We start from the raw sequence: 26,557 nt of genomic DNA on the forward strand, positions 1-26,557 counted from the left end.
ACTATCTCTTAATCTTTGATCTCAGTAGCTTGTGCTTTCACAGTTGCACAAGTAATTAAAACCTAGGTATAACCATAATGCCTCGATCACATTTCTCTGGATGACTGCAGTATGCTGATGGGCAATCAGTTGTGACATATGTCACATGTTCCCTGAAAATTTTTATGATTAGAGTACCAAAGTTGGGTAACATTAACTTTTTTATGAATTGGAGTAATTCAAGATCGCCTCTATAACGATGTCACTTGGCTCAGCTTCTATCCAGTATGCTTTCTTGGATGGAAGGGAAAGGGTCGGAGTGATAGCTACTGCTATCGTCACCCGGTGTTGGCCCCTAGGAGTGGGGGATGCATGTGAATATCACACAGCACGTGTTTCAAAACGGGCAAATAGTTGAGACCTACTGCTCCAGTCCATCAGATTGAGGCCTGGTTGACTACCATCTTAGGCCAAGGTGATCAGATAAATGACAACTTCTTGGTAACCAGAAGCCCATTGTTAACCTCTTCTCTGCCTTAGGTACCCTGTAAGGAATAGGGCCAGGGGACAAAGGGAACTAGAAATCAATCACAGGGTGATGAGCAGGCTGTTCCAGAATATGTGCTCCAATGCAACAACAGGGGCCTGTCACATATCAGCCCTAAGGAGGCACAGTCACTGTGAGCAAGGCCTTGCTCGTGGGTTTCTATGGTTTCTGCAAAGGAAAAGCCAATCCAGCAGAGCTAGTTTCCTGGGTGCAAAGAGGCAATTAGTTCCTGGGTGGAACTTGGCAACAAGTTCCCAAAAGCTTAGTGGCTTAAACAATAGAAGTGTATTATCTTAGAGCAGTAGTTCTGTAGTTCAGAAGTCTGAGAGGGGCTAAAAATCAAGGTGTCAGCAGGACTGCACTCCTTCTAGAAGTTCTAGGGGAGAATCACTTCTTTACCCTTTCCAGCTTCTAGAAGCTGCCCACAAAGGTGTGAATGAGGAGAGCCCTTGGCCCCCTTTCTCCATCTTTAAAGCCAGCAACAAGCATCTCTATGTGCCTTTCTTCTATAGTCACACCTTCTCTAATTCTCTCCTCTCTTGCCTCCCTCTTCCACTTTTAAGGACCCTTGTCATTACACTGGGTCTAGCCAAATAGTCCAGGATAATCCCCTTATTTAAAGGTCAGCCGATTAGCAACCTTAATTCCATTTGCAACTTTATTTCCCCTTTGCTATGTAACCTAACATATTCGCAGGTTGCCGGGATGAGGACACGGACATCTTTGGAGGGCCATTATTCTGCCTGCTGCAACAATTGGAAATAAAAGTGAGAAAGGAGGCAGAGGCTCTTTGTCCCTTCTAGACTTCTCTGCTCACATTTGGAGAGTCTTGCCTCACTCTTCTTTTATGCAACCACATTTATGCAAGAGCTAAACATGTCCTATCCGAACTGTATAGTAATTTGTAGGTTTATGTGATCTTGGACAAGAGACAAGGCACTTACCCTGGTTTTTCTTATCTATAACATAACAGGGTTGAAGTAGATGGTGTCTCAAAAACTCACCCCGTGTTTCTATCTGACCTCTGAAGTACCCGTGTCTCTGCAGATTATATTCTGAAATGTGATGGTTCATTGTCACTGGGCAGGTCTGCTGAGTTCCCCAAGGCCACAACATCCTTGCCAATAGCTTAGTGGTTAAGTCACTATTGGATTTAATATATGTACTGCCAGCATTGATGAGCATCTTTTCACCTGGATGTCAACACGTACGTTTGTGGGTGTATGAAACATAATAAATCTGACTTTTTAAAAAAATTGACTCCCAACTTCTGCTCTGCTGATGGCAATGTTCACTGCATTGTACCTTGTCCATGTAGAATGGTCTGTGGCTTGCCACAGGATTTTTTCTTGTTATGGGCTTTGGAAGCACATATACCCCATAACATTAAAATACCTTATGTTTGTACAGCACTTCACAGTTTACAAAATGTCTTCATATCTGTTACTTCATGTGAGCCTCTGTAACAGTGTTCTGAGATTGCTAACATTCAGTTCTTTAAAATGGGTGTATTTGTAGGGTTAACTGAGTAACCAGTTCTGTCATAATTCTGCATAGACATTTCATATGCGTCCTTGATCAGTGGTAACAGAGGTACCAAGTAATTTGTTGGAAAACTGACCTCCAGCACTTGATTGAAACACAGACTTACTCACATGCGGCAACAAAGTGATCAGACATCCTTTATGTTTTAAATTGGACATCATCTTAATGAGACATCTCACACTGCCTTTTATCTTTACTTTTGAAAGGAAATGCATCCGTGGAATGCTCTCTGGCATTTTTCTTAATCATACTTTATTCTTTAGGCATTTTTCCTGCCTTCTTATAGTTTGGATATAGAAGTTATTCACAAGACATCTTCCTAAATATTTATCTGAATATAGATAGAATTATACATATGCAAAATCCTAAGAGTCCCAGTATTGCAATCACGTATCAAGACGGCATTGTCTGCAGCGGTCTACACTTTCATATGTGGAAGGGTTCCCCAACCTATTTTAGAAATTAATAATTTTTCAAAAATAACTCGAACAAGCTATTTGTCCTTCTGCCTCTGTAGTTCTTAAGTTCATCTGCATAAAGCAAAAGGGAGACTTTAAGATGAATTGTAAGCTCATCTAATTTCCAGACGACGTCTAGTGTTTAAACACTGACATCAAAGCAAAGAGCCAATTATCAGAGTGCATTTGATCTGAAGCCCTGTTGCCTGAATTGCTATAGTTTTCCTTATGCTGAAAAGGAAATCTGTGTCACATCTCAAAGATGTAATATTTAAAATCACTTTATCTAAAGCAGTTTAACTTGAAACATGTGTTTGGGCTCACTAACCACAAGGAGGCATTGAAGCATCTCTTCAAAATGTGAAAAGCAATTTTACTCAAAAAAAAAAAAAGTTGCACCAACAGTTGCTGAATTTCATATAAGCAATTATACCTGCCTGTGAGTATGCGTGCCTTTTAAGTTCATGCTTTGATCCACTTATTTTTTTTAACCCCTGTAATGCCAGCAGGAAGAGTTGCCGCTGTTTCTTCTTTTAGTTTTGTACAAGAGTAATCCACACGCATTTTCCTTCTGCTCTGTTTCCAGTGGACACCAAGGCAAACTGCAGGACTTCTATCAGTACTGACAAAGTAACTGCATTAACCTTTATTGCCCTCTAAAGGTTAAAATTTCTTTTGACTGGGTGAGCAGAAGCATATTTCTTTAGTATTCAGAATTACCTAAATACATATTCCTGGCAGCAAGGGGTTTCTCTGAAATCCGTGTGTTAGTTCAGAATGATTCTGGGGACACATCTTCAAAATGCCACACAGGAAGCATAAGTTAAAAAGAGCCAATACAGTTTGTTTGTTTGTTTGTTTGTTTTTTAAACCCTGAGCATAATTTTCTTCAATGTTGTTTTGAACATTCATGTTCAATGTCAGACATTTTCCCCATGTTTTTATAATCTTGGTTCCCAGTGGTTTTGCTGGTATTGAAAAATACAAACTCTTCTTTTGCAGAATATGCTGCTTAGCAAATCTTCCAGAATAATGCTTAGTCTCCTGAGAAGCAAGGATCTCATTCTTAGGAGTTAGACTGTGTCTGCAAGATGCTTCTGAGAAAATTCTTGCCTAGAAATGTGGACTGTGACCCCTGAAAATCCTAGTGTGCCATTTTGCCATACTGACTTGCTCTTTCTGCGTTTTGACATCTTGTTTACCTTTTAGGATATTCTCTGCCTGTGAGGCAAAATATTGACGACTTCAACACACAGCAGAACATGCAGCTGGGGAGGCTGTGTGACATCTTAGGTATAGTAAATACTTTCACACAAATGACTCTTGGGAATGTTTATCAGAGGATGTTGATAAAAATGTTTAATTTTTGCTTATTTTTTCCCCTGCAAGGAAAAAGTGTGGATTTCTAATCTACCGGTGGGGCAAATTAAATGTTTGGTTTTAAAGAACAGATTTATAGTGGCATTGACTTGAATTAAAAAATGACATTTTTAACCAATTTATTTGGGTTGCTTTTTCTAAATTCTGAGGATTTCTCTCCTATAGCCCCAAATCCTCTTCATTTCCCGACTCTAGCAGTGAGGGAAGCCAACATTTTATATCTGTGTCAATATTGTCTATTATGTTATCTGGGGAGTAAGTGGAAGGTGGTATCGGAAATGAAAAGAATTGTTTTCACTATAAGACTAAGAGGAATGTGAAGATAGGTTTTTTTTTTTAAAGAAGATTTTATTTAAATACATATCATCTAGTTATTAGAAAACAGGAGGTGCCTAGGAGATGGAATTCTTAGAAATATAGACCTCAGGTGGTAGATATTTCCTTGTAAAGGTCAGGCTCTGATACTGGCTTGGTCAGTTCTAAATCAGACACCAACTTGGGCCAGGAGAGAACACAATAATGCCCTGGTTGGTGCTGCTCGAGACCAAGGTTCAGGTTCGGCTTAACACAAGGTCGCAAAGGCTAAGCACTAATACTGAATCAGTTTAGAAGCTACTGGCCAGAAATTCAGGGTAAACAAAAATTAGGTTTTTATTAGTTACCGAATAACAACTTCTTTGTTTTGCGAAAATATAACGCTATGGCCTTTATTTAAGCAAAACAAGGAAGAATTTTAAATTATCAATGACCAACTCAGCTGGCTCCCCGGAATGACATACTTTACATGATTCATATATATTTCAGCATCATTATTATTTTATAAATGCCATTTGGTAACAAAAATACATCAGTACTAGAAATTTACAGTGTCCTAAAATAATAATAGTGTAATTGCTTTAATCTATTATGTAGGCACTAATATCGTTTTTCAGAGTTACAAAAAAAAATTTTTTTTTAATGACTTGAGATTGATTTGTTAGTGCTGAGCTATTTCAACTAAAAACCTGACTGAGTGGAAACCACTGAAGTGCAGCAGAGGGCAGACTTTGCTCTAATTTATTTGAATTAATTTTTTTCTTTAGCTTTTTATATACCCTTCTATATATAGCACAAACCATCACCAAAGAATTTCTTTACAAAAGAGTCTCATTATTAGAAAACATTTGAAAATATGAGGTTTCTATTTTAAATAATTCAATAGTTCAGTCTATGTCTTAACTGCAATGGAAAATTTCACTAATATGAACTTTTCTGAGAGACTATGAACCAAATGCCTTTTTTTGGTACACTGTCTTCATGATATAGCAATCTGATCCCAAAACCTCTTCAAGAGATGTAATGGAAGTTTAGAAACGGTAGTTAGAAGGTAGAAAAAGTACTTGCTTGTGAAATTTTTAAAAAATATATGAAGAGGGGCGCCTGGGTGGCTCAGTCGTTAAGCGCCTGCCTTCGGCTCAGGTCATGATTCCAGGGTCCTGGGATCGAGCCCCGCAGCGGGCTCCCTGCTCGGCGGGGAGCTTGCTTCTCTCTCTCCCACTCCCCCTGCTTGTGTTCCCTCTCTTGCTGTGTCTCTGTCAAATAAATAAATAAAATCTTTAAAAAAAAATAAAAAATATGAAGAAACTAGGAAAAATAGTAATTTTATGTAAGAATAAATGATTATCTTTTTTTTTTTAATTCCATTAATTCCTAGTGAACTGTGTTGACTTTTTGCTTATTCAGGGAAAACAAAGAGAATCTGATTAGGTTGGTAAGACCTGTCATTTGGATATTGGCGGTGAAGTCAGGTTGTCAGGTGGAGACCCCAATGGCTACCAGTATTTTCAATTCCTAGAGGAGTTAAGCAAGAGAGTGACCATTATTGACTCTTGACTGGCGATCAAAGCAATCTTTGTCTTCATATTAATTGCTTTCCAAAATTACCTATCAATTAATTTTGAACATTTGCAGATGCACAAACAAATATTGGATATTCGTGTTAGTGATATGTATTCCTTTGCCAGAAATGCACAGGGAGGGTGAGATGAGCAATATGATTTGTTGTTATTTGTAACCTAGAAACTGCTTCCCAAGAAAAATTTAGTTTTCTTCAGCTGTGGAGTCTTTACTTTTGTTGTTTGTTTTTATGTCTTTTTTAAATACTTAAAAAAAATCCTAGTTTGGTTTTAAAGACCATATCCAAAAGCCACACTGAAGTTCTTTTGTTGTTTGTTTTTATGTCTTTTTTTAATACTTAAAAAAAATCCTAGTTTGGTTTTTAAAACCAAATAAAGACCATATCCAAAAGCCACACTGAAGTTAATTTAGATTGGTTTTGTACAGATCTTCGCCATTTAACCAGCTTTTTTGCACTTCAGCTTTTCTCTAAAGAAGAGATAAATAACACTACCACTAAAAAAATAGACACAATAATTCCTTCAGAAGGAGGGCTGTGAGGTACCCTTAGTTTAGTAAGACACTAACTAGTCTCCTCTTGCAAACCCAAAGTTTGGGATAAATAATTTGGTCATTCAGCAACTGGATACAAGTTATTTACTGTCTCCTCAGTTAATTTATTTTAAGGTTTATGTGACAATTTGGTTTCAAAATCAAAGAGGGTCCACTTACATATTTACATTTATGGAGTGCCTCCTCTTGGCTCAGCATGGGGCCACTCAGCACAGGGCCAGTTTGGAGGACACCACTTCTCCAGGGGGAGGATTTCTCCTACAGGCCATTGATCTCAGTGATTGTGTGAGATTCTCTACTTCCCAAATCCTTCCATCCTCCCACATCCCTCCGGTCAATCCACAGGTATTTACTGAGTGGCTCCTGCATGCTCCACACTGTACCCAGGCTTGGTGGAATATAGGAAAGAGCACACACCTTGCCTTTAAAGAGTTTGGAGAGACAAGATTAATAGATTTGAGACAGTAGGATGAAATGCCCGAGGATACTACATCATGTTGAATCTTGGGGGTGCTGTTAAAGGGAGCACAAGCGTGGAGGGCAGGGTGTGGAATCACTGTCGGCTCCCCTAGTCATGGTGGGCCGTGCCGCAGATTCCAGCAGCTGTATTGTTTACTGACTACCTACTATGTGCCAGATACCGCACCAGGTGCTTTACAGGTATCCTTTCATTTAATACGCTTCAAAACTCTATGTCCCAGGTGATTTTCTTCTCCATTTTGGAGATGAAGAACTGATGCTTACAAAGGTTAAATACTGTGCCCAATGTTCCCAGGCAGCTGAGCTGGAATTTAATCAGTCCGTGTTCTATATACTCTTGTCAAACTGAACAGAGGAGTCCTCAAATCCCCTCTGAGCCCTACCTGACCAAGGAAGTACTTTACAGTTCTGCCTCCCCTGAACTTCCCGAAGCACCTGTTCCACGTGCTTCACTGGGTCCGCCACTCTCCACCTTGTTTGAAGGCTGTTTGTGCCCATGAAATGGTCGCTCCTCATGGGCATTATCCCAGCTGCTTTGACTCCTCATTTCCCTCCATGTCTAGCCAAGTGCTTTGCCCCTACCGATCAACCAGTTATTTTATGAATGAATGAATGACTCCAGTGGCTGCTGATTCCTTGTCCCGAGTCCTTAAAATATTAAAACCCTGCAGTGGGTAATCTCATCTCACTATCCCATTTGGGTGGGATATTTAATTAGGATTTCTTCCTATGTACATACTAAGAAGCACAACTTAAGAAAGACAGTTAAATTAAGACAGCGTTTCCTTTAAACCAAGAATCACTAGATGTCCTATTTAAGTAATATACTCCTCTTTGGGAATGGAGCAGGGAAAAGGTTGGTTTCCTGAAATAATCATTGCTATGGTCATAATCAGACCATTTATTTGGACAGGATGTTCCCTGAATTGGCCCTGCCAAGTCCAGGCAGAATAAGAAATTGCAACTTCATCAGCTTTCTAAAGTTAATAGCTCTGTTTTATAATTTACTGAAGTTAATGGGATAAATTTTTAAAGCACTCTGCAATTCCCATTGATGTTAGGTAGTTCTGGGGCTAAATCCCTATGTATTATTTGAAAGCACATTTCCATAGTACCTCACAGTACACAGAAGTACCTCCTTCTGAAGGAATCATTGTGTCTTATTTTTTGGTGGTGGTGGTATTTATCTTTTCTTTAGAGAAATGCTAAAATGCAAAAAAACCAGTTAAATGGCGAAGATCTGTACAAAACCAATCTAAATTAACTTCAGTGTGGCTTTTGGATATGCTCTTTATTTTAAACTGTGCAACATCAATCTGATGCCAGAGTTCAGAATGTCATTTACCTTTATACCAGTAATTAACATTGTGCCTGTTGTTTTTAGATGCCAATGTGAGCGTCATCTACATCTGCTCCATTCAGATGAACGACGAATTACTGCGGTATTACAATAAAATCCTGAGTCTACAGGCAGCTGTCAAATCGGGGAACCTTGAGGACAGAAGTGACCTGCAGGACAGGTTCAAAATTATCACCCCTGAAGCTATAAACATCTTCCCTGTGAGTCTGTCTTCTAATTACTACGGCTTCAGGGATGCAGTAAAATTAAATTGGAAATTTTATAACTTGCAATGCTCTGGTACACATCAGTGAAATATTATTGCAAGTTTAACAGCTTTACTGATTAGACTACTAGTTGGACTGTAGGAAATAAATATCCCAGTTTAACTTGCAGACTTAGTTGAGCTACTCTTGCCCAGTTTCTCTATAGCTGAAGCCTAATTGCAGTGGTTGGGTGGTACCATCAAGTAGGTAAATTTATAACATCTATAGTTCCTTTTCCTTAATTTTGTGTGGTGGACGCCAAGACAGAGAAAGGCTGGGCCCACCCATGGTCACCAAGCTTGTTAGGGACAGAACCTCGACCAGGGCCCCTGTTTTCTGATTTCCACACTGCTATTCTTTGTTACTCCCTGGACTTGTTTCCTCAAGGGAATTTGGCCTGATTTACCACATCACAGGGTTCATAATGAATGAGGTTCAGATTTTTTTTTTTTTAACTTGTACTGATTTTTAATGAATGGGATGAATTCTAAATGGAACTCCATTCCCACATAAGAGCTTTTGGGAAATTCATGGAGTCACAAGCGCAAGAGATGGCTTGAAATGAATTTCTCGGGGCACCTGGGTGGTTCAGTCGTTAGGCGTCTGCCTTCGGCTCAGGTCATGATCCCAGGGTCCTGGGATGGAGACCCGCATCGGGCTCCCTGCTCAGCGGAGAGCCTGCTTCTCCCTCTCCCACTCCCCCTGCTTGTGTTCCCTCTCTTGCAGTCTCTCTCTCTGTCAAATAAATAAAATCTTAAAAAAAAAAAAAAGAAATGAATTTCTCTATGTTTTAACAAGAATTAAGCTTTCCATTTTAAACAACCAACATTTTAATACCTAATGGACTACACAATTTTGAGGAGACTTTTTTTTTTGTATAATTAAGGGTCTGAATTTGCTGCTAAAGATAGCTCTCTCCACGCACAAGTGGGATGCACCAAAATCTATGCTCTATTTATTGGCAAAGAAACTGAGGGCATGCTTTACTAGCTATGTGTTGTTGCTACCCATTAACCCTTCAGATGCACCATGTTTTGACACCCCCCCCCCCAAAAAAGGCCTGCCAGGGCTGAGTATGTTTGCTATAACATTTCTGCTTTGCTAGTATACTCAGTGAATTGTCATCAGGATTTACTCTCTTCTTCCAAGATAAACATTTTATTTTTTCACAACTGGCCACCTCAATGTTCCCCCCAAGCTCTCTACCTAGCTCTGTTTCATGGGCACTGCTTGGCTATGGAGGAGGATACAGGGGCAGGGTGAACAAGAGAAAAGACAGGGGACAAATCATCACCACTTCTTTATGCTCTTAGGAACCTCCCAATATCCTCCATCAGGGCAAGGATTGCTTGGTGCTTCTAGCTCTCCCCTGGCCTCAGTGGCAGGGTCAGAGTGGACATTAGAAAGCAAGGAAGAAAAAACTATCATTACTGTGTAGTTAATTTCCCGATTTTATCCAGCCAGAAAATGGAGCTAATGCCTGGTAGCTGCTGATAAGGAGTTTCTGCACATCTGAAAAGTCCATATACATCGAAGAGGCATGGAATGGGAAAGGGGCACTAATTTGGGAACAGGAAGGTGAATGCACAAGTAACATTTCTTAAATGCTTAGCACACATTTTCTCATTTGGTCCTCAGAACAATGCCAACAACACAGAAATGATCAATCTCTTTCTATGGCTGAGGAAACCAAGTCTCATTTTCTAGTCCAAAGTTCTTGGGGGGGGGTCAGAGTCTAAACTAAAATCTGTCCGACCCCAGAACACTATCATGAATTGGAATGATTGCGTTGCTCCTGGATGCCCCTGTGGCTTGGGCAGCTCCCTTTACCTTTCTGGTCCTCTGATCTTCATCTATACAATCAGGTGATGGGTAAGGGCATTTCAAAGACCCTTCCAGCTGTACAATCCTGTTACTTGAGACAGGTGCCCTGCAGTCCACTCTTCAGCTTCTAAGCAAGAGATAGGCAGTTGGTACTAACAGATGCACTGAGTCACATTCATACTTAGGTCTGCATCTTGGTGAGTAGAAACGAGTAGGGAATATTTTAAGTGCTTAATACTTCTCATAGTTTAAATTTAAATTATTTGAGTAATTAATCACTCATAGGCAATCAACTTTTTAAAATACCAAAATTAAACTCTCACTTTCACATCAGTTCCCGCTCATGTTTAGTTATTGCTTTATTTCCTTTTAATGGGTTTGAGAGATTGTATCAGTGCTGATTTTCATTCAAATGGATGGCTTTGAGGAGATTTTTTTAAAGCATGCCAAAAATCTGTTTGTACATCTCTCCAAGTTACTATGTGATGCCTGAATCTGTAATGGTAAAAAGTGCTCTTATAAAGTCATCATGTCTGATTGTGAACATTTTAATGTTTACGAAGACATCCCAAACAACTACTTTTTGTTTCAGGTCCAAAAAAAAAATTAGTGGTGATAAATCAAATGTATGTATAATGTTATGGAACTAGGAACATTTTAGACTTTTGTCATCTATGCTAATCTGCTGCCTGGATCTGATGATCATGATTTTCTCTCAATGGTCATATAAGACCTGCGGTCAGGGCGCCTGAGTGGCTCAGTTGGTTAAGCAACTGCCTTCAGCTCAGGTCATGATCCTGGAGTCCCGGGATCGAGTCCCGCATCGGGCTCCCTGCTCAGCGAGGAGCCTGCTTCTCCCTCTGACCCTCCCCCCTCTCATGTACTCTCTCTCATTCTCGCTCTCTCAAATAAATAAATAAATCTTTAAAAAAAAAGACCTGCGGTCAGTAACATGTTCTGTGCCATCACTCACTCGTATTCAAATCTTCACGAAACACATATCGAACACAATACTATGGGACCATCTTGCCTGAAGAACAAGGCAGGCCCACAGATGACTATAAACCAGAGTCCGGCTGCGTGCTCACCAAGAGAGGAGCCAGAACCCCAACCTGGCTGGAAGTGTCTCAGAACTCTATTATTAGGTTCTATCACTGCAACTGCCACCCCCTCATCACACCTCATAAACTCACCAGACCTTCACTACTCAGTCTGGAGAATGGGAGAAGTTGTGGTAACTGCAGCATGAAACTGTGCCAGTCCCCGGGTTTCAATCTTGCCTCTGCTGTTTGCTACCTGTGTGACTTTGGGCAAGTCACTTGAGCCTCCGTTTCCTCACCTCCAAAAGAGGAGCTGTTCATTGGTACAGTGTTCTATGGATCAAACAAGAGAATAGTGTCAGAGGCTTTGGCCTTGTGACCTTGACACTGAGAGCACCGCCACCTTAAAGCATTCTTCTAGGTACCCTGTAAAGCTCACCATGTTACATATATTATGACTCAAGTCCCCAGTTCTCCCCAACACTTAATTTTTTTTACCTTTCCTCATTGGAATAATTTGTGGGGCAAGGAAAGGGGTGAGATAAACAAGGAGAAAAGATGGTGATTAACCAGATGGGAAACACAAACTCCAGAGGTGGTACCAGCCATTGTGTGGTAGAGCACTGAGTTTCCCAGAATTGCATTCTCCAAAGTAGGTGTTGAAAATGGATTTAAATAATGGTAGAAAAGGCATATGACATAGATCTAAGAGCTTATAATAGAACACTTGCCCTGGAAGAAGGGCCCTATAGTGTAAATTATATAAATCCTCTTCTCAGAGGGGCTCTGTTTTTTGTCTTTTTTTCTAACTGGGGGCAAAATACACATAACATAAAATTTACCATTTTAATCATGTTAGGTGTGCAGTTCAGGGGCTTTAAGTACATTCCCACTGTTGTGCAATCATCTCATCATCCATTTGCAAAACTTTTTCAACATCTCAAGCAGAATTTCTGTACCCATTAAACATTAAGCCCAGAAGAGCTCTGGTTCGAAAGGGAAAGTTATTTCAGAGCTGGAAAGACCCCAGAGACTTCTAGTCAATGCATCATTTGAATATGGGGGCTGAGGCTCAGAAAGGTCGAGTTTTCTAAATCACCTTGCAAGTTACAAATTCAGGCAGGACTGAAACCCAGGGGCTCTCCTCGCTCTCCTTCTCCCATACTCATCATTACATCTTCTAACAGTTTGCAAACTGGTGCTGCTAACATTCCCGGAAACAATTGTGTAGCTTTTCTCCACATTTTTATGCCATGTTGAGTAGATAATTTTGACCAGAATTGAGGAAGTAGGTGCGAATCTGCAAAATCCCTTAACTCCCTTAAGACCCTGGCACCTTGCATTATATAATTTGCATGGCATTTTTAATGACTTTATTTTAAAAGAGAGTTTTTCTCTGTAATAATAATTAGTACCATTTATTGAATATCAACTCAATGCCATGCATTATAACAGGTGTATTACATTCATGATCTTATTTTAGCCTTAGAGAAACCCAGCAAATAGGTATTTTTATTTCTGCTTAACAGATGGAGAAACTGGGGCGTTCTGGGTGGCTCAGTCAGTTGAACATCCGACTCTTGGTTTCGGCTCAGGTCATGATCTCATGGGTCATGAGATCGAGACCTGAATCTGGCTTCCCACTCAGCAGGGAGTCTGCCTGGGGAGTCTCTCCCTCTCCTCCTCCCCCAACTTGCTCTCACTCTCTCTCTAAAATAAAATAAATATATCTTAAAAAAAAAAACAAACAGGGACGCCTGGGTGGCTCAGTCGTTAAGCGTCTGCCTTCAGCTCAGGTCATGATCCCAGTGTCCTGGGATTGAGCCCCGCATCGGGCTCCCTGCTCGGCAGGAAGCCTGCTTCTCCCTCTCCCACTCCCCCTGCTTGTGTTCCTGCTCTCGCTATCTCTCTCTCTGTCAAATAAATAAATAAAATCTTAAAAAAAAAAAAAAAAAAACAGATGGAGAAACTTAGGCAGAGGGAGTATAAGTCACTTGTCCAGGTTCAAGTAGCTTATAAGTGATAGAGCTGGATTCTAAGCCAGCACTTCCAAGTCCCTAGCACCTTCTCACGTGCCATGATGCCCTCCTCTCTAGAGGAAATGAGCAATCTTGGGTTCTCATATTCCATCCTTGGCTAATGTCTTTCCTATGCCCATCCTCACCTGATTAAATCCTCCCTTATCCTTCAAAATTCACCTCAACCCCAAACTCTTTCATAATAATAATATGAACTAACATTCATTATGTGCTTATTATATAAGTGCTTTCCATGCATTTATCTTACTGAATCCTCACAGCATGCCTATGAGATGGGTACTATTATTATACTCATTTTACAGATGAGGAAACTGAGGTCCAAGGAGAATGAGTAATTTGCCATCTCCATGTCCCCACGAGCACATGGCCTCTGCCCCCCTCCTCCATGACTCCCAGCCCTCTGTAACTCTTTGTGGCCCTTCTCTGCCTTGTATTGATTATCCATTGACTGTACTCATTTGTGTTCTCACTCCTTGAATGCAGAGACATGCTTGTACTGGTTTTGGTATGTGCTGACCAACTGGCTCTGTCCTCCGCCCCTCCTAGACATGCCAGAATTGTTTATTTTATTGAATGAGCAGTCACATGTATTACTGAGTGAGGTCTAAATAGTCAAAATAAAAAATAAATAAATAAATAAATAAATAGTCAAAAATAAAAAGAATTTTCCATTGGAAAATAAATTTAAGTCTTGCTGAAGTTTTCAAATATTTTCTACCCATGAATCCTCTCCAGAGTGTTGGCTAAAAACCAAAACAATCATTATAAAAGTACATATTTTCTAAAATGGGCTTGGTGGTCGAACTTTGGAAAGAGAGTATCGAGTGCCCTTTGCCTCACCAGTCACTTGAAGAGTTGCCGGATTAAGAGTCCCATATAGTCAAGCATACTGTAAGGCTTTTTTCTTCATTTTTTGTATTGATTTTCCAGACGCTTTAGTGTTAAACCATGCCAGAAGTGTTGCAGAGATGAATCACTATTTTCCAAAGGCCGCCAGCCTCTTTTCCTTCTGACAGAAGGATAATTCCACATGGATCAAATAAATACAGATGTGTAGTAATTAGTTCTATTCCCAGTGAGCCTATTTCCAACACACTAAAGATGTGAGCGATTATGGAGCCTCACCCCAACAGCTTTTATCAATTTAAACTGCTAAACAACAGGATAGGTCATAACCCAGCCTGCTATTAATAATGCATTTATTGTGTGCAACGTTATAAATTAGGCATATGGACTAGAAAAGAACACCTTTTAACAAGAACGATATGGTCTCCCCCCAGAAGCATCATATGTGCCTGGCCACTTACCTGATGTACAGTCCCAAGGCGATCAAGAGAATAAAAAATCTCATCCAAGGAAAAGAGGCCTACATTGTCAGCGGGCTCCTCCACAGAGATGATTTGGCCGTGGCGGATATGTTAAACTTACCCATCCTGGGTCCAGAGCCTGAAATAGCTCATCTTTACAGTAGCAAGTCTGGAAGCAAATGGGTCTTTGAGAGCGCCAATGTGCCAGTCCCTCCTGGAGTGTATGGCATCTACCGTCACCAACAGGTATGTGGGGCGGACAGAGTGAGGCTCTGTTCAAGTATGTCACACCCTCTTGACCTTGTGGGAACTTCAGGGCTTCTGAGGCCAGCCCTACCCGATGAAGAATATATGGAATGCTTAAGTTATTTGATGGGATCTGCTTGAGGCCTTCATGTTTCAAAGGCTCTTCCTGTTGGCCTTGCAGAAATTGCGGGGATTACTCAAGATATTTACTCATTTGTGTTAAGCCATTGAAGGCCCTGTGAATGTACTAATCCGCTCTTAGTATTTATCACCTTAAAATGGATTAATTGATCATCATATTAGCTAGCCAGTCATTTAGGAGGACCCTAGGAAACGCGAGAGGCAGTTTTGGTGAAAAGGAGCAGGTTTGGGGCGCCTGAGTGGCTCAGTTGGTTAAGCGACTGCCTTCAGCTCAGGTCATGATCCTGGAGTCCCGGGATCGAGTCCCGCATCGGGCTCCCTGCTCAGCGGGGGGTCTGCTTCTCCCTCTGACCCTCCCCCCTCTCATGTGCTCTCTCTCTCTCATTCTCTCTCTCAAATAAATAAATAAAATCTTTAAAAAAAAAAAAAGAAAGAAAGAAAGAAAAGGAGCAGGTTTGGAAAACCCCAGTGAGCGAGCCTTTCTGCCGAGTCAGGTTGCGGAGGTCCTACAGCAGAGGGCTGCAGACATCCTTGGCTCTCAGGAAGGGGCCATAAAGGGAGTAGGAGGAAAATCCCAGAAAGAGGACAGGAAATGGATCCAGAATAAAACTACCTGCATCTGTGTCTTTGCTTTGGACCAGGTCTCTGGCTATGCATTCCTCCAGCAGACAGTTAGGATCCTAACTATTTAGAGAACTATAATATTAGTCACTAGAAATGATCTTTAAGTCAGCTCTGTCACGTGTTCTCCCATTTAACCACTACCTTTTTTCACAAGAAAGAAATAAAAAGACAAATGGCTGTTAACATTTCCTCACCTCTGTTTCAGTAGATTTCTTAACCATTACTCCTAGCCAATCACAACTACCGCAGGCACCCAGTTCTCAGGAACCTAAAGAACTGTGCTCAATGAAGCAGTTTGTGAGGGACGATACTTAGGGATCCTCCTTCTTCCCTCAGTCGCTTGATCATGATGTTCTTTTTTTTTTTTTTAAAGATTATTTATTTGAGAGAGAGCATGAGAGGGGGGAGGGTCAGAGGGGGAAGCAGGCTCCCCGCTGAGCAGGGAGCCCGATGCGGGACTCGATCCCGGGACTCCAGGATCATGACCTGAGCCGAAGGCAGTCACTTAACCAAATGAGCCACCCAGGCGCCCCGATCATGATGTTCTATATGTCATAGCCTCCAAGCCCCCAGAATCAAGCCTTTCAACAAACCGTACTTCTCAGAGACTAGTTTGAAGGTATTGTTAACTTATTAAATTGCCCTAAAATGTTTCAGTCTTGCTAGAGTGTTCTTGGGCAATACATGGGCTCATGAAGGAAGTTGCTCTTAAAGATGGCAGAGTCTGGAAAAAGCACAGGCAATTTTAGTGAGTGAGAGAGAGGCTCCCCCTAAACTGGTGTGCCCCACTGTTCACCGCCATTAGTCTCCACTGGAATTTGAAGGTAACAGAGTGGATCACTTGACTCTGCTTCCCAGTGGAATACTCAGCTGAGAGACTTGAGACAAGTAAAATGCACTATAAAACTATAATTTTACACATGTACATTACATGAAAGTCTTCAAAACTTTAAAATGTATGTGCAAAATTTATATGAAGTCTTGCTTTCATTTTGACTGACAGAGAACTCAGGCCATCTTTGCTAGGAAATGTTTTAGAACGGTATACAGTTCACTGTGGAATGCAGTAAAACCTCCCTCTTATGCTGGTATTCAGAAGCAGGATTGAAAACCTCCTCGTAGGCAACTTGGATTTGAGGGATGTCATTTAATCTATGGCATGTGCAAACTGTATCACAATAAACCAAGTTATCACTGACTTCCACTCCACTTGTTTGAAAACGTTATGTCTGAGGTCATCAAGAATTCAAGTACTCCATTGAGATTTTTCCAGATAGTGACTGCCCTACCTAATCTATCTGAGTGTGTCAGCATTTTGAATTTGCAGATGGTGATGAATCAATAACGCTGACTTTTTACCGATGTGCATCATAAACTTAAAGCCGGTGAAAGAAAGCTGTGATTATTTTAATTTAGGTGAATAAATATTCCCAACTATCAGCTGGATTTTAGCAGTTGACATTTTTCTACTTCTGCTCTACACTAGTGTAAAATGAATGGCAATTAAAAAATATATTACCTCTTTTGAACAGACAGACTCAAATAGAAAATTGATAAATGTTTGGAAATAGCATAAAGTCATTTGGTTTATGATTAAGTAATTTATTTGTTTATTTTTTAAATCTGGCATGAGCCCAGTGAGCATTTCCTCTTTTGATCCATAAAGTAACCATGCAAGCTCTCTTTCTGACATGTGCTCTGTATAAAGTATTGACAGCTTCAGTTAAATAATCAAAACTGGCGATGCTATTTTTAAAGCACTGTTCAATTTTCACTTAAAGATAGCACATAATTCTTTCCAGTGGTGCAGTCTTTACAATACTATTGATCCTCTTCATTACTGTAGGGGATCCATCAACAGACACCCATTTATAGGATTCTCAGAAGCAACAAATAATAGGATTTGGAAGACACAGGTAATAATTCTGTTAGTAGTTGAAACCTCCAGATATACAATATATCTGAACATACAGTGAAAAAGGCTATGAAGGCCAGAACACTAAAAAGGCTGGAACACCTTTCCTTACATTAGCAAGAGAATTTCATCAGATATTAACAGTCAGAGACCATTTCTACTTCTGCAAAGTGCGATCATGATACAGCAAAGTATGATTAAATATAGAATCTGTCTTCTCAACACATTAGAGAAAGAAGGGATGTAACTCTGGAAGGCACATTACAAAACCTTCCTAGGCTATGCTCACAGCCATATGGTATGCAGACAAGAGTACTTGTCATTTAAACACCAAATTATCTACAGACACTACTTGATATTTAGGGAGCTAAGACAATTCCATTTCCACCCTAATTGAATACCCCACAGTGGCATGGGGCTTCTGGGGATCCCAAGTATGCCCATTTTGATATCACTTCCATACTGCTGTGTAGTGTAACACCCCCAGGAAGATTTGCTGAAAAGACACAACACAAGAAAACAGATTGTGCCTTTAATCAAAATAATTTTAATCTTCTAGCTCCAGACTTCAACAGAACTACAATCTTGAGTCCTTTCACACTCTTTGGTTAAAAAACCAAAAATTAAAATTCCATTTGGTGAGCAAAAACTCATCCAAAGAGAAGAGAATGTCACAGAGACCTCCCCAAGTACAGAGGACCATAGTCAAGAGAGCTCAAGAGAGAGAATGCTTAGTACTATTGTGTTTCTTTCTGGGTAATACAGACCACAACCTTCTGACGGGAAGACCAGACAAAAAATCATTCTGTGATCTAATGGGTTGTTTTTCTCCAAGGCTCTACTAGTAGAGTATTACTTATAATCAAGTAATCTGGGCTATAGACTTTTGCCTGATTCAAATTTATCCTAAGTGGCTTAATTGACTACAAGGAAAATTGCTTCTCTTGCTCCTCTTCTGACTTCTTTCTCCATCTCACCCTCCTCCTCCACCTCTCCGCAGGCTGAGGTAGGCAGCATGGAGGAGAAGGAATGAACTTAGGTGCTGGAATCAGAGCATCCTGGGTGGAGTCTCTGCTTTTCCACTTAACACCAGGTGATCCGTGATTGTGGGCAAGTTATTTAAATTAGCTGAGTCTCGAGGCACCTGGGTGGCTCAGTTGGTTAAGTATCACCCTCCAGCTCAGGTTAGGATCCTAGGATCCTGAGACTGAGCGCTGCCTCGGGCTGCCTGCTCAGTGGGGAGTCTGCTTCTCCCTCTTCTTCCCCCTCTGCCTCTCACCCTGCTCATGCTCTCTCTCTCAAATAAATAAATAAAATCTTTAAAAATAATAATAATAAATCAGCTGAGTCTCAGTTATTCATATATAAAATGGAACTAATAATGATGCCTGCTTCATATTTGCGTATTATAAGAGAAAATCATATAAAGAGCCTAGCCAAATGCCCAGCTCCTATGGAGAGTTCAGTAATGTTAGATGTTGCTATCCTTATGATAATAAAGCTTCAACTTCTATCCCTTCCATTTCCATGGGATTGAGCCCAGTTCTTGCTGGAATACTGTTTCAAATAAAACATAGTTGTTTTCATTAATGTTTTATCTCCTTTGTCTGTCTTGTTCACATAATACGTATGACATACCTGGCCAATTGACCAAACAAATGCATTTCATGTATGTTAATGAGGAAACAATTAAACCTTTATAGGTTATAACATTTAGAAACTCAGCAAAGCTCCAAACAGTTAAAGTTTTCAAGACTATAACTCATTATGGTCTTGAAACTATATTTTAAAAAAAAGCATTTGAAAAATCAATAAGTATGGGGCGCCTGGGTGGCTCAGTCGTTAAGCGTCTGCCTTCGGCTCAGGTCATGATCCCAGGGTCCTGGGATCAAGCCCCGCATCGGGCTCCCTGCTCAGCGGGAAGCCTGCTTCTCCCTCTTCCACTCCCCCTGCTTGTGTTCCCTCTCTCGCTGTGTCTCTCTCTGTCAAATAAATAAAATCTTTTAAAAAAAAAAGAAAAATCAATAAGTAAACACATAAAGCTCTAGCGGTGCCTGGGTGGCTCAGTCAGTTAAACGTCTGCCTTTGGCTCAGGTCATGATCCCGGAGTCCCAGGATGGAGCCCCGCATCGGGCTCCCTGCTCAGTGGGGAGTCTGCTTCTCCCTCTGCCCCTCACCCCGCTTGTGCTCTCTCTCTCTCTCTCTCTCTCTCGCTCTCTCTCAAATAAATAAATAAAACCCTTAAACACATAACGCTCTAAAAAAGAAACAAAACAACACCAAGATTCAATTACAAATATTCAGAGATTCTTTTGCCTTCAAAAACCAGCAAAATGATAATTTCAGAATTTCTCAAAGTAAGACTATACTTTTAAACATACCTTTGGTCCCATGGGTTAGTGGTTTCTTCGCATCATATATATATATGTATGTATATATATGTGTGTATATATATATATCACTTAAAACTTCTAATCTGTCCTAATAATTAGAAGATAACCAAACGAACAGACCATTTGAATATACCTAAGAAGTACAAGTAAGTTAATACAATAAGAAGGAATCTAGAAAACGAGCCATATTAAATGTTGCTGTGTCTTGGGCCCCACAGATGCTAGAACAGCTGGGTCAGCTGGTCGTAGATCACCTGGAAATCCAACGCTGGCTCTTTAAAATGGACTATGAGTTTGGAGGAAACGGGACTGCATTTTGTGACATTCCTTCCCACCTACAATGCTACAAGTGGTTCCTACAGGAGAGGGGCAGATACGGCCACGAGAACTGGAGGAAGAAATGGGCACAAGTGAGTTCAGTGTTGACATAAGCCCGTGGTGTCTGTTCGCAGTTAGCAGATGATGAAAAAGGCTCAGCTGGGCAGTGAAAGCACTTTCTTCCAGCTCAGCTGCATCACCTGTCAGCAGTGAGATCTTAGGCCAGTCATTTTGACTTTCTTGGGCCTCAGTCCTCATATACAAAGTGAATGGGCTTGATCAAGTTACTTTAATATTATTTCTAATATATTCTTAAAATTTTCTTAAATTTGAGTAGAGTTGACGCACAGTGTTACATTAGTTTCAGGTGTACAAACAGTGATTCGACAGCTCTATGCATTAGACGGTACTCACCACAAGCGTAGCCACCATCTGTCACCATACAGCACTATGACAATACCATTGACTACATTCCCTATGCTGTCACTTTCATCCCCATGACTTATTCATTCCAGTTATATTCATAACTGGAAGCCTGTATGATTAGGTTATTTTAAATGTCCCTTCTTTGGGCCCTAAAAGTCTTCAGTCACATCTTCAAGTTGATTATGATAATTAGGAAGTAATTTTTTTTACCATATTCAAATAGCATTACAAATCTCATCTTTTGGTCTAAGTGAGTCTCGATCATGTGCTTCTAACAACTGTTGTTATTAAGCTGGCTGTGTTTTATTATGAGAGACAAATTCTAGTAGTGAATGGTTGTCACCTGGAAGCTAATGTATAAAAGCATTCTGTCAGCAGTCATATGTTTTTGAAGACAGTTCAAGGAAATTTATGTAACCGCTGGTCCCTATGAGATGTTGAGAAAATAATACATCTCAGCCAGAAAATCTCCCAGCAAAAGCTAAATAATAGGAAAGAAGCCTTAACACATGAGTGGATGTATATAGGTGTTTCCACGTATACCGGCGGAAGGATGAATTGTACAACTTCTTAGTCTGTTCTAAACTTGCTTAATAATTAAAGTAATTTTAATGGCTTCATATATCAGTTAAACCCACCATTCTTAAAGCTGCCTCACTTTTCATCCAGAGGCCTAGACCTTCCTGGCTTCTCTGAATGTCAAATCTCTATTTTGGCTGACGTAATAATGAAAGCATAACTGATAGGAAAATGTGGGTGCAAATTCCCTTGTCTGATTCCTTCCCTGCCAACATACATAGCGGTGGGCTGGGCAGTAAGTTGCATCTGCTTTGAGCATCCCACTACAACAGTATATGAATCAAGACACAAGTGATGGAAAGGGAGGGGCGCACAAGAGAGAACCACATTATTCTTGTGGAAATGAAATGACGACTAAATCTAGAGAACAGTCAGAAGAGAGAGTTCCCTTTGATAAATGTTACTGTTCTCCCCATGATCTATTCCGGGCTTTTCTTCCCCCTCCTTCAGTGAATGGACTAAACGCACTACCTGTCATGGCCAGATTTTTACATATTATTTAAAGGATACCAAAGTGAATTACTCTTCTAGAAAAAAAAATAAAACAAGGAAAGTGTATTTAATTCTGAGGCCCATAGAGATTTCTCTTGTGTTCTCGTTAAACTGGATTTTATTTCATATTGTATATTTATTTCAATTTTCTTTTTAAAGCAAAACAGCTGAGATTAAACCATGAAAATAAGACTTTTTTATTTAAAAAAAATCAAAATGTTCGTGTGTGAGGTATTTTTCTTAATATTTCAAGCTAATCATTTTTAAATAATTCCCTGGTACTAGACTATGATAAACTTAAAATGTTTGACTTTTAGGTTTAAAAAATGGTTAGAATAATAACACGTGGCTGAATTGCACTTAAAAGCCTGACTACACGTTATTTAATTTCAATTACTTTCAACTACACCGTTTAAAATTGTCACCAAATACATTTGGCGTTAGTGTTAATATTATTAAATGTGAAACTCTTGAATAATTAATTATCTACATCATTTTTTTAACTAACAAGGAAAAAATAATTATTCAGAAATCTTTTTAATACTGTGAGGGACTGTGCTTAGCCAGGATGTAGTTAGAAGCCAAAAATAAAAACGAAAAGTAAAGTGGTTCCGAAGAGCTTTTTTTTTTTTTTTTTTTTTGTAGGAGACTATTGACATTCTTTTGCCTTCAAAGTGAAATTGTATTCAGAATAGAAGTGAACTGCCATCTCCACTGAGTGCAGCTATTGAGAATTTAGGACTGGAATTATCCTTTGTTCCAGAAGACCATGGTAATGGTGCACATTTAGACATCAAAGCATTACTTTATGAGCACAGGCATGTTTTAATGTCCTATTACAGTTTGTAGACCTGTTTCTTTTGATAATGAAGATGTTGTGTCATCAAGCCTAGCCTGGCACATACAAAACATATGCTGGCAGGTTATTAAAAATTTCAGCTTCTTGATGAAAGACTATCCTGCAGGCTAAGAGTCCAGAGAAAGACTCCATTCTGGGAGAATTATTAGAAATGAGAATATGACTGTAAGCACTAAATTATGTTAATACTTACAAATAGCATCATTTGCATAGCACTTTATGACACGATACCATGATTTTTCTCATTGGTATGTTGTAGGCAACAGATTAAAAACAGTGCTGTTTATGGGAGTTTGAACTGTTTTGAGATTCTCTTGCATCTTATGCAGATATTGGTTTTAGATGCAGGCATGATTCAGTGTAGACTCAAGGATCTAATACGAAGATCATCTTTTTTTTTCTACTTATCTAATTTAGAGCCAGAGTTATTTGACTGTTTGCAATTGAGACTCGAAACAAAGTTGTGGAGCCAACAAATGCTGGAAAAGCTGTAGTCACATTTAAAAAAAAAAAAATCAGTATAGACATGTAAGTGATCTTAGGAAAAGCGTAATGTTACATGATGGCCACAGCGGCAAAAGAGCACAACTCTCGTTTTGTTTTCATGGTGGTTTGGTACCAACCTTTCTCTCTTCATCCTGTCAACTGACAAAACCTACTTCCCCCAACAGGTCCCCGTAAACTTCACTTACTTAACTACTGAATGCTTGTTAAGGTTTAATGAATCCACACACTTGCCGTTTTGCACACACTCCAAACACCCCACTCCCCAGTGGGGGCTATTTCTTTTTTCTTAGTAGGAATAAAGGCTTAAACAAAGGGCACGCTTGTAGGGGAAAAGCCTTCCTGGCCACTCTCACCCAAGACAGTGTAGGGAGACCCAGGTAGACATTTGCTGCGGTACCCATCCTTCTTGTGGTTCTCTTTCTTTCTTTCCTTTTTTAAAGGGTACATCTTCCCTCCCTCACTCCTGGGAGACTGGCCTGGTGGCAGAGTTGCTACTGGCAATGCTGCTTTGCAAGAAAAGGTCTTTCCAGAACAGTTTCTCCATGTAAAGAGCTAAGCCAGTTTAATTTTGGATTTCTCTGTGCAGCCCTTCTTTTGGCCTCTGTTTCCCTGGATGGACAGTATAGGATGCCAAGGGCTTACTTAGGAGAGAAGGGAGGAAAAGGAAATTGAACTGCCTCTTGAATGCTACTACAAAATATTGCTATTTTAGCCCATCCAAGAGCAGGTTTTTTTAATTTAATTTTATTTATTTATTTGAGAGAGAGAGAGAGACCACAAGCAGGGAAGAGGGGCAAAGGGAGAGGGAGAAGCAGGCTTCCCGCAGAGCAGGGAGCCCGATGTGGGACTCAATCCCAGGACCCTGGAATCATGACCTGAGCCAAAGGCAGACGCTTAACAATTGAGCCACCCAGGCACCCCCCAAGAGCAGTTTTATGTTTACCTGTACTTTTGTGTACTTTGTTAGACGTCTGAAATTAATTTGGGGATCACCAAGGAAAACAATCTATTTTTAAAAATATTAAAAATACAGCGGCACCTGGCTGGCTCAGTAGGTAGAACATGCAACTCTTGATCTCAGGGTCATGAATTCAAGCCCTACATTGGGGGTGGAGGCTACTTAAAATTAAAATAAAAATTAAAAATATGAATTCAAGGCATCCACGCCAAGAAAAAGTAGAATAAACCATAGTAGTTGTTTTGCTTCCTTGTAGAACGAAATCAGCAAACAAAATTACAGAGGAGAACCATCACCTACCTAGTCAGTGCCTTAGAACTCCATGTCTCTATTGTGAAGACCTCCATCTCTTGAGATGCCCTTGCCTCTGGGTCACAGGAGCTGCTGTAGGATGGCTGAGCTTGGTGCTCAGCAGGTATATTAGGTGACTCCAAAGAACCATTACCCTGTAACTACATAATTTTTTAGAAAAGCTAAATGATAATATAATAAGATTAAGGAAATATTTAAACAAATAAGTACATCATCACTTTTCCCAAACTTAATTGTTTTCATTTTTGTGTATTAATTTTCAAGTGTGCTACATTTATTTCTTATAGCTACAACAATAGCATATATGCTATTTAAACATCGGATCCTAAACATCCTCCATGTTTACAGGTAGTTGTCACAATCAATGGCTATATAATATTCCCTTGTATTGATTTACTCTAACATATTAAACCATTCAACTAACTTGAAAATTTATATTCCTTCCCACTTTTTGGGGGCGGGGGGAAGAGTGAGGACAAAAAGATTTGTTTTTATTTTTGGTTTTTGTGTACATCTCTTTTTACTTCTGCTGAATTATTTCCTGCAGAGAAAGACTCGGGAGTAGAATGCTTTATGGCTCTTGTTACATGCTGCCCCATTACTTTCTAAGAAGGTAGTACCAATTTCCAAGGCTGCTAGCAGAGAATGAGCATACAAGTTTTGCCACCATCTTACCAGCACTGGATATGATGAACTGTTTGCACTTTTATTTTAGATGTCAAAATGTATCTTCTAATTGCTATTACTTGGTTACTAGCAAGGGATCCTTTTTTCACATCCTTATTTATTATTTGTCTTTTATATCAAAAACACAGCATCTTGGTATTAAGAGAAAATCTAGGTTTCCTAGCTGAAGGAAAAATCTAGGGTAATCATTTTCCCTAGTCATTAAATTCCATATGAATGATTATTTGTTTTTTATATTTGTTTATTTTTATATATTAAAATCTTGACTTCTTAGATTATCTTTATGTATTTAGTAACTGCCAGAATACTGGCCTATACATGAGATGAGGCATTTTCTTAGATATATGAATATACACTGTTATAGTCTTGACATTTCCCTGCATTTCTCAATAATAATAACAATAATAATTAGCATTGTAGAACAGCTGGGCGGTGCCAAACCTTTCAGCCCTTTACAGGAACTGTTTCATTCAATCTCATAAAAACCCTGAGGTTTCTACTCATTTACCTCCACACCACGTTGGTAAGTATTGTTATTCTGTTTACAGATGGAGAAACCAATGCTTTAGGTAGTTAAGTGACTTGCCCAAGTTCATATAGCTTATAAATGATGGTGCCTAACCTGGAACCCACATCCACTCCCCTGGCCCAGTGTTCTTGCCACATTGAGGTGAGGCCATTTAGAAAAGACCCCTTGTTTGAAAATCCCAGAGCAGTGTTCTCCCCCAGGTCTCTGCCATTGTGACCCGCTGCCCCGAGGGACAGGTTTTCTGCTTTCTACAGAGATGGGGGAAATACAAACATTCCCAAACACAGTAGCCTTTGTACTGGAATTTCCCCCAAAGGCAGCAGGGCGGAGAGGTAGGAGGGCACACCAGAGAGCTACAGAGGAGCTGAAGCCCTCCTGGGGAAGTCCCTAGGATCCAGTTTTTTGCAAAGCAACCGTCTCACATACCCATATATGTTGTTGGGCGATGAGAGTGAACTTTAGATATCACCCTTTGATCGTTCACGGGGGTGTCCAACTTTCAATGCCTTCCTCAACTTAATATAGTAGCGTGATCATTTCAGTAAGCCTGTAAATAAATTCTCACAAAGCTCAGAGTAGCCAAACTTCAGGATCAAATGTAGCAATAAAAATATGGTGGGCATTTCACACCTTGTTTTTTGGATATGCAACCACATATTTTGTTTGTGTTTTTTTAGTCTCCTGTTCCAGGTTGGCGTGGTAAACTCCCTCTTAAGCTGAATGAGTGTTGGAATAGACTAGTCTGAATAATTGAACGTTCAGGGTAACCAGGAGGTGGTCTGGCTCCGCGGGGTTCTGTAGCCCAAGCACATCGAGGTTACTGGGGGGGAGCCATGACAATCACTTTCTCGCTCTCCAGGTCTCTACCTCCTCATCTGTAAAGAGGGATAACATTAGTACCTGCCTCGTGACGGGGGTT

The 26,557-nt window shown here is 40.1% G+C and overlaps 1 protein-coding gene across 7 annotated transcripts in view; it reads left to right on the forward strand.

Annotated features, from left to right (window-relative positions):
• Positions 1 to 26,557, forward strand: part of IQCH (IQ motif containing H) — a 205,248-nt gene that overhangs the window by 109,755 nt on the left and 68,936 nt on the right. For 5 of the 7 annotated variants that reach the window (XM_021693962.2, XM_021693963.2, XM_021693965.2 and 2 more), the window contains 3 exons: positions 3,739 to 3,822; positions 8,222 to 8,397; positions 20,190 to 20,381. In XM_021693962.2, coding sequence (XP_021549637.2) covers positions 3,739 to 3,822; positions 8,222 to 8,397; positions 20,190 to 20,381 — 452 coding nt within the window. Of the gene's footprint in view, positions 1 to 3,738; positions 3,823 to 8,221; positions 8,398 to 14,625; positions 14,899 to 20,189; positions 20,382 to 26,557 lie in introns of all 7 variants that reach the window. The other 2 variants (XM_021693961.2, XM_021693964.2) reach the window with 2 other exon arrangements.

Source organism: Neomonachus schauinslandi, chromosome 9 (genome assembly GCF_002201575.2).
Source record: "Neomonachus schauinslandi chromosome 9, ASM220157v2, whole genome shotgun sequence".
Classification (NCBI taxonomy): Eukaryota; Metazoa; Chordata; class Mammalia; order Carnivora; family Phocidae; genus Neomonachus; species Neomonachus schauinslandi.